This window comes from Anarrhichthys ocellatus, unplaced genomic scaffold, assembly GCF_004355925.1.
Source record: "Anarrhichthys ocellatus isolate YVR2014 unplaced genomic scaffold, GSC_Weel_1.0 scaffold148, whole genome shotgun sequence".
Lineage (NCBI taxonomy): Eukaryota > Metazoa > Chordata > Actinopteri > Perciformes > Anarhichadidae > Anarrhichthys > Anarrhichthys ocellatus.
In genome coordinates, this window is record NW_022280178.1 from 254,672 (window position 1) to 263,418 (window position 8,747).

General features: G+C 42.7%; 1 protein-coding gene across 3 annotated transcripts in view; it reads left to right on the forward strand.

Annotated features, from left to right (window-relative positions):
* LOC116400108 (ryanodine receptor 2-like) overlaps window positions 1–8,747 on the forward strand; it is a 113,178-nt gene that overhangs the window by 61,981 nt on the left and 42,450 nt on the right. For 2 of the 3 annotated variants that reach the window (XM_031877772.1, XM_031877770.1), the window contains exons 21-33: window positions 535–639; window positions 1,680–1,783; window positions 1,976–2,059; window positions 2,293–2,452; window positions 4,194–4,341; window positions 4,504–4,607; window positions 4,847–4,951; window positions 5,080–5,254; window positions 6,513–6,721; window positions 7,054–7,230; window positions 7,607–7,752; window positions 7,888–8,002; window positions 8,386–8,546. In XM_031877772.1, coding sequence (XP_031733632.1) covers window positions 535–639; window positions 1,680–1,783; window positions 1,976–2,059; window positions 2,293–2,452; window positions 4,194–4,341; window positions 4,504–4,607; window positions 4,847–4,951; window positions 5,080–5,254; window positions 6,513–6,721; window positions 7,054–7,230; window positions 7,607–7,752; window positions 7,888–8,002; window positions 8,386–8,546 — 1,793 coding nt within the window. The remainder of the gene's footprint in view (window positions 1–534; window positions 640–1,679; window positions 1,784–1,975; window positions 2,060–2,292; window positions 2,453–4,193; window positions 4,342–4,503; window positions 4,608–4,846; window positions 4,952–5,079; window positions 5,255–6,512; window positions 6,722–7,053; window positions 7,231–7,606; window positions 7,753–7,887; window positions 8,003–8,385; window positions 8,547–8,747) is intronic. The other variant, XM_031877771.1, reaches the window with a different exon arrangement.

Genomic DNA, 8,747 nt, shown 5'->3' on the forward strand with positions numbered 1-8,747 from the left:
GAAACAGACATTATGATTAGAATATGTTTTTGTTTGATGGACTATTGTCAGTGTAAATTTTTATACATGAATAATTATGACCATAAAAAGGTGCAGGTATGTCTGAGGAGAGAGAGAAATAAATAAATAGTAATAATTATGTTGACAAGTTCAATAAATACATATTAATAATAATAATATTAAAATTATTATGATGATAATGATGATAATAATAGGGGAAGAAAATAAATAAATAAACGATAATAATGGTCTTAAAGTAAAAACGAATTAGTAAATTAATCAACACGCCATTCTGATCCAAAAAAGCCCTCCAATTAGAAGAAAAAGAAAATGATAATTATAATTATTACTGTTATTATTATATGTTGTATTGGTAACAGAGGGATGTAACGTGTGAAAGAGGTGACAGACCTCAGTGGTCTAATGACCAGAGAAGCATTTCATGCCAATGTGCAGCACATGTTGTCAAGCAACAGACGTTCGATGTCCGAAAACGATTGTCAATTTTCCGTTTCTTCTCCTGTGTGTGTGCAGATTGTGCTGCCGCCTCACTTGGAGAGGATCAGGGAGAAGCTTGCAGAAAACATCCATGAACTGTGGGTGATGAACAAGATAGAACTGGGCTGGACTTACGGTGCAGTGAGTATCAGACAAACACCGATTGTGATTATAAGCCCCTTTCAAGCATGTTAACATACATTTAATCTGATGGCAGTTCAACATGTTGGTCTCATGTTTGAATGAGCGCCGGAGTCACTTTTACATAAAGATTCTCACAGCTCAACAGGTCACCTTCAACACGGCACAACTCTGAATCGAATGCCGTCAGATTATTGTTACACAAGGTGAAACATGCAGAGAGAGAAATGAAATGCAGGTCTTGTTCCACTGTTAATACATTTCTTATTTAAGCTTCACCTCCTTTGCTCAATGAAAATAAGATTTAAGTTCCAACTATGAATATGTCAACAAACTAATTAGTGAGCAAAGGACTTAAACAAGTCTGTCTCTGTCAGATCGTATTGAGTCAACAGCAGAATTCTTGACCTCAATGAAAATGCATTTCAAATCGATCAGCATTCTGAATGCTTAGTTGGCAGAGCTTCAACTCGAGGTCATTACATCAGCTTTTCGGGCTCTGCCGTCGTATCTCAACCGAATCCAGTCAGTCAGTCATATCTACCACTGTGGCTCATTCAGTGCACAGCCACAGACCCAGGGGAGTCCTCACTTGTTGCACACATAGAAGCTGATACTGCACTTCACATCCCAAACAGTCAGTAGTTCTAAGTTACATTGATGTAACTGCAACTCTATAACTACATGCATCGAGGTGTCCCATGGTTCTCCTTGTCCTGAGATCAACAGGCTCCCTTCCCTCGCTGTCTTAACCTTTGCTTTTTATGCTTCCGCTCCGGCGACAGCTGTGGGAGGAGCCACTGTGTTTCCTGGTTGTCCGTGCATCCCATTGTCCTGGATGCGATATCTCGGGAACACCTTGAGGCAATTTCTTCAAATTTGGCACAAATGTCCACCTGGACACAAGGATGATCTGATTAGAATTTGGTGGTCAAAGGTCAGAGGTCACTGACCTCTAACCATACAAATTTCACACAAATGCCCAATAGGATAAAGTCGCGACAACAATTCTAGTTTTACATGTTGTCTGTGTGTTTCAGGTGCGAGATGATAACAAGCGGCAACACCCCTGTCTGGTGGAGTTCGCCAAGCTCCCTGAACAAGAACGGAGCTACAACTTACAGATGTCTCTGGAGACTCTGAAGTAATGCATCAGTGCAGAAAGCAACATAAGACATGATGACACATGATACGTTCATTCTGTACATGAGCAAACTCTTAAGATTCTTCCTGTGGCAGTTAACTATGGGTGATGATAATCATCTTTGAGTCAATATCAAACACCTGAACACTAAATTGGATTTGATGTGTGTGTGTGTGTGTGTGTGTGTTACAGAACTCTCCTGGCCCTTGGTTGTCACGTTGGCTTAGCAGATGAGCACGCTGTAGAGAAAGTCAAGAGCATGAAACTGTCACCCACGTAAGTCAACCCAGCCATCAGTATAATAACAGATAGGTAATGCCATAAGTCAACAAGAACTGGGTGCAGAATGAAACTTGCATGATGTAATGACACAGTGACAGGATCAATGGGACATGTCGTGAGCTGATTAATAAGACGAAACAAAGCTCCAGAGGCTCTCAGACATCAGTACATGAAGGTTGTTGAGCAGCTGGCGAGCTAGATTCAGTGATCCAACTCTATCTGTGCAGCTATGAGCTGTCCGGTGGTTATAAACCTGCCCCTCTGGACCTGAGTCACATCAAACTGACCTCCACCCAGGAAGCCATGGTGGACAAACTGGCTGAGAATGCGCACAACGTCTGGGCAAGAGATCGCATCCGCCAGGGCTGGACCTATGGCATCCAACAGGTAGACACATATTGTTGAATACTGGGCTCTGTGTGTGGGTCTGTTTACGTGTTGAGACGGACAGCGATGACTTTGTGTTTCCCCTATCTCTCAATTTCACAAATTGATTTAATAGTTGGATGACCTGTGTGATTGCAGGGCACCAGACCAACTTGTCCTCTACTTGCTCAGTTGGTCGCACCAGCACATGATTGGATTCAGCAGGGTGTTCAATCAATGACCTTTCATCATCAGTGGCGTCTCTCCCGCACCACCGGCCTCCTCCTCTCTCCCCTCATTTTGCTTTTTTAATATAATCAGCTGTAGAGGTTTTATTCTTGTAAGAGCTATAGGGATTATTTTGTAAAGTTCTGTGGCGCTATGAAAATGGAAGAGTTGGTATTTGAGCTTTTCCATTACTCAGAATTGGAAAAGTGTTTTGTGTGACTATGGGTGTTTTACCGACTCCAATCAAGAAAAAGAAAGTATTTACAAACTAATCTCCCATAAATTCACAAAACAGTTAGATTAAACTAGGATTCTACCCAGTTGGCCTTTTCTACTTCCTGCTTGTCACAGTATAAGAGGCCATCTTGACTGCCACCATATCTTTAGGCCAGGGGAGGACTTGTATAGGATCCATAAAAGAGAATATTATTAATGAAAGCAAATAAAATGTAATGACAGAAATAAAAATGTGTGCGCTCCAATTAAACTGTCACAAACAAAGTGTGTGCTGTGGGAAAACAAAATAAGGTGTGCCATATCATTACTTGATATGTTTGCATGTTAACTGAGCTGAAATACACAAACTACAAACACGTTTTAGTGTCTGCCTCTGGTGTGCATATCACTGCCATGCCATCTCAGTGGGGAGGAATCCTGAGTGTAGTCAAACTGAAGCACACTACCTTTAAACAAAGAGGAAGAGGACCAGTAGCACAAGAAGAACGGCAGATCAGTTGTGAGATAACAAGCTGCATCGTTACACTGGCAACCCAGAATGTACGTAGGTTGCTTGGTTTTCCTTCAGAGGATATATTGCCATCTGGTAATATTCTGAGTGGCTTGTGGATAACACTGAAGATAGAACTTCTTCCCCAATTCAGCCAGTTGGCTGACTAGAACCATAGATAGACTGTAAATTAGAAGTGGACTCATTCATTGTAACGTCACCCATTGGTTTGTGGACTACAGTTTCAAAGCTTCGCTTTTGGTTTTTAAGAGTAAGTACAATAAGCACAACCAAACACGTTTTAAGGTGACCAGAATGTTCAAATTTACTGTCATGAATTGAAAACACATTATGAAAGGGTTAAAGTTCTAAGATGAAAACAACTCCCAGACCGGACTACCCAGAGATTGAGACCATAAACTCATGTTTACAATGTTTACTGAGGTAATAAATCAAGAGAGAAGTAGAGTCATTTTCTCATAGACTTCTATACAACCAGAGGAGTCGCCCCCTGGTGGACACTAGAGAGAATGCAAGTTTAAGACACTTTCGCATTGGTTTAACTTATCAGGCCCGGACATTTCTGCCTGACTAGAACCAACGTTTATTTCAATGCACAAAGAAAGCTATTGTCTGACAGTTTGTTTGCTGCTCTACTAGCTGTAAGGGATTAACATATCTTGCCTACAGGCACCTCAGTGATGTTAACAAGGGAGGGGTTCTGTTTCTCTTTCCCCACCCAGCACCACGTTCCAATGAAGCAACTGAGAATTACTTTTTATTCTTCTGGCCTCTGTCTCTTGTCAGGATGTGAAGAGTCGCCGAAACCCTCGTCTAGTCCCCTACGTTCTGCTGGATGAAAGAACCAAGAAGTCCAACAAAGACAGTCTAAGAGAGGCCGTCAGGACTCTGCTGGGATATGGATACAACCTGGAAGCTCCTGACCAGGACCATGGTACAAAACCTACCCTTCATTGTATTATTTCATTTAGGAATATTTGTATATGTTATGTAATCATTTTGGGGGGGGAATGAATACCTTGATTGTACAAAAGTACAACATATGACAATAAGATGATTTTCTTCTTTATGGTAATGGCCCCTTCTTCTCCTCCAGCAGCTCAATCTGACCCCAACAACATATCTACTGAGAGGTTTCGCATTTTCAGAGCAGAAAAAACCTACTGTGTTAATGCGGGGAAGTGGTACTTTGAGCTGGAGGTAAGAAGAGACATGGCAAGAGATGTGATAGTATTGCGCTGAAGATATTAGCTATTAGGATGTAACCTAAGATCCCTCATGGGGACCTATTCTGATCTAAAGAGTATGAAGAAGCTTTCACTAAATGTTGTTACTATTCCACATTTGTTTCTTGATCCACCATAATCTGCAGACACGCACGCTTTTACAGTTTTTTTTCCCCTAAACTGGATATTACCTGGTTCCTGCTTCTTCTCTAGGTATTAACAGGAGGAGAGATGAGGGTGGGCTGGGCCAGGCCAGGGTGCCTCCCAGACCAGGAGCTGGGATCAGATGACCAGGCCTTTGTCTTCGATGGCTTCAAGGTCGCTGGATTATTCTTCGCCCCATACTTTCCATTTATTCAGTTTCATGGCACTGCAATAGAATTTATGTTTTTTAATATTAATGTCCAAATAACAATTAATCTTGAACGTTTTTTTATTTTTCTTAGGTCCAGCGCTGGCACCAGGGTAATGAGCACTTTGGCCGTGCGTGGCAGACAGGGGACGTGGTGGGCTGCATGGTGGATCTGAACGAACACACCATGATGTTCACCCTCAATGGAGAAGTGCTGCTGGATGACTCCGGATCTGAGCTGGCCTTCAAGGACTTTGAAGTTGGTGAAGGTCAGTGCTGCGTTATAGACAACATACTGTATATCCTGTGCAGTGGATATTTGCCTGTTCGTGTACATTCAACATTTTCTAACTACGCCTGTGGCCGGAACATGCTATAGACGAGAGTTTTGAGCCCTACAGTTTGGAGAATATGGGTTTGATTTGCTGCGAGGAGAGACCCGGGCAGAGTATAAAAGATCCAAACTTTTCCTCTTCAGGATTACACGTCCGTGCGACCATCCGTGCAGAAAGCATTACGGGGGCTTAAGTCTGGTCCTTTGATAGAAGGCCCCCATGGGCAGGCTTGTCTCAACAGTATTTAAAGATGAGAGGTCATTGGTCATGCCTGCAGTCAGCTGTATAACATGTGTTTGTTAATAAGGACTATGTAACATTTTTGGAAGAGATAGGAGCGGCCGGTAGCTCCCATAAATGTTGCTACATTTTTGTCTTTTTATTTTTTATGACTAATGGCATTTGACAGAATACATTCATCAACATCTGTAAAGGAAGCGTGGGGGACTTTGAGACAATCACAGCCCACGGCCGACCAACCAGCCAGACCTGCTGGACCAAACTGCAACCAAACTGCCACAGGGAGAAGAGCCCAGATGGAAGCTAAGCTAATAGCTAGGATTTAAGGCTACTCCACCACCCAGCCTACTGCTGGCTGTCTGATGCCTGGTCGGCGAAAAATAAGATGGATGAAAGGCAGCGGAAGGTTGGTGACTATTGAGCCCACATCTTCACAGAGACCTGGATCCATCGTGGTCCAGGATCAAGCTCAACTTGACGGGTGAACAGCGAGACAGAGAACAGGACTCCGGTGGGACCAGAGGAGGACTCTGTGTTTTTGTCATGATGCTTGGTGCTCAAACAGTCAGAGTTGATGGATAATGTTTTCCTCATGTTTCATTTTTAATTTGAAGACGTCGGCCATATCATCTGACCAGAGAATTGTTGTTGTTGCTGCTGTTTACAATCCTCCTTATGCAAATTCAAAAGATGGACTACAGGAATGTACTACTGTCTTGGTTTTGTATTGTTTGTCATGTGTTTGTTGTTTTACAAATAGGCTACAACTTAATTTCGTAGTGCATCTCTGTGTTGCATGATGACAATAAATGATCCTTGAATCATTGAACTTATCAGTTGAGTTGCACCAATGGTCCACTGAAAAGGTTCCTCTATGGGTAGTGTTACAGGTAGACTTGCCCAAAAAGCTTGATCCTACTCCTAGTATTTGATTTCTTCTCTCTGTCTCCAGGTTTTATCCCTGTCTCCAGTTTGGGTGTGTGTCAGGGGGGGAGAATGAACTTCGGTAAGGACGTCAGCACTCTGAAGTACTTCACCATCTGCGGCCTGCAGGAAGGCTACGAACCGTTTGCCGTCAACATGAACCGGGACGTCACCATGTGGCTCAGCAAGAGGCTGCCTCAGTTTGTTCCCATCCCTCCCAACCACCAACACATGGAGGTGAGCGGAGTCACCCGCAATACAGACCCACGTAGCGAACACCTGGTAGAATCTGATGTAGGTTTAGAACATTTAATGACTTTGGCCTGCGATCTGAACTAAAATGTAATCCCTTCAGACAAATTTCAAGACATTTCTAAATATGTTTTTGTCTTGCATGCTCCCCCCCTAAAACTGTTCAATACACTACTGAAAGATGAATCGGAGCTGAAATATTGACGGACCAGACATAGCTAATGTTTTTTCAAGGAAGGGCACTGTGGACAATCATGGGTACAAACTGCAACTTGACTGAGGCGGTAATTCTAGTTTTATTTTGCCGCCTTTTTCAGGTGACAAGGATCGATGGGACGGTGGAGTCGTGTCCATGCCTGAAGGTCACCCAGAGGTCGTTTGGCTCACAGAACAGTTACACTGACATTACCTTCTACAGGCTGAGCATGCCCATAGAGTGTGCAGAATCCTTCTCCACATCCCCAGCGAACAACAGCCTCTTCTCACCAAAGAGGGTAACAGCATCACAAACCCACTGACCTCGACTCATTTACATCTCTACACATGTGTCAGACACATGTGTCCGACAGATGTGTCCGACAGATGTGTCTGACAGATGTGTAGACATTGATAGATACTTGGTGTGTAACACACACTCAATACATTTGTTGTGTAGCAGCTTCCTCCACTGCCCGGGTGGAATATATTGTATACTCATTATCTTGAATTTCTCTTGTCAACTGCATGATGTTCATATGTGTACATAGAACTATCAAAGGAAAGCTCACTACGACACCATTTACTACTAACATTTACTTGGAAAGTGTTAAGAGTAGGGTTAGGGTTTATGACTGAGTATATGCGTGGTGTTTTCACTGTCTGTTTCTGCAGGAGCTGGAGGACTTTGAAACTGTGTCAGACTTTGAGGTCCTGATGAAGTCTTCTCATGGTCCCAATGGTCCCAATGGACCTGACAGAGATGAATTCAACAACCACAAAGACTATAACCAGGAGAAGCCTTCCAAACTCAAGCAACGGTAGACCTCAACACTAAAGATTCAACAGTTCTGTTATCTCTATCCAGCTTTTCCGCTCTCGTAATTTGTGTCATTGTGTTTGATCACCTTTTTTTTTTAACTATATAAACCTAAACCAACCATCTGACCTGCCAGGTTCATGTTGAAGAAAAACAAGCCAGACAACAGCTGTCCGACATCTGCTCGTCTGTCAGAGGAGGTGATGGCTGATGACAGAGATGAATATGAATTTCTCATACAAGCCTCTACTGTAAGGCAATACATCAACAAAATACAATTCACAAAACACTCACATGCAATATACATGTAACTGATGACGAGAAACTCCCCACTCCAAGAGAGCAAGTAAGGCTAAAGATGCTCAAGAGGGTTTTGAAATTCATAAATTATGAATATAATACAGATCAACAGGTCCTAGAAAAGTGTTACTCTTCAGTCATTACATTTGTTAAATATACGAATTGCTTTGGATTTTTCAACTGTCCGAGAGTTCTTTGGTTTCTTAGCAAATTATGTTTATCACCTGCATTGAGTGTTTCATAATACGTGTGTTGTGAAGCCTGTTGGGTAAGTAACTGTGATGAAGGGAAATTCAATTCAACTTGACCTATGTGCATCTCTCTTTGTGTGCAGCACTACTACTCCGTGCGGATCTTCCCTGGTCAGGAGCCCAGCAGTGTTTGGGTGGGCTGGGTAACCTCCGACTTCCATCAGTACGACCCAGGCTTTGAGCTGCACAATGTCCGAACCGTCACTGTTACTCTGGGTGATGAGAAGGGCAAAGTTCATGAGAGGTTAGTCAAGTTACAGCTAAGTTAGGGTGAATTCCAATATTTTCTTCATTAATGTTTGGCAAGCATGGATGACATGTGTCAGGCAGCCATTTTTCATTCCACCTTAGGAACACATCATGTGATTTCAGTGACGACGCACCTTAAATCTGACATGAGGAACTACTACACTGCTACATGGTGTGTGTGTGTGTGTGTGTGTGT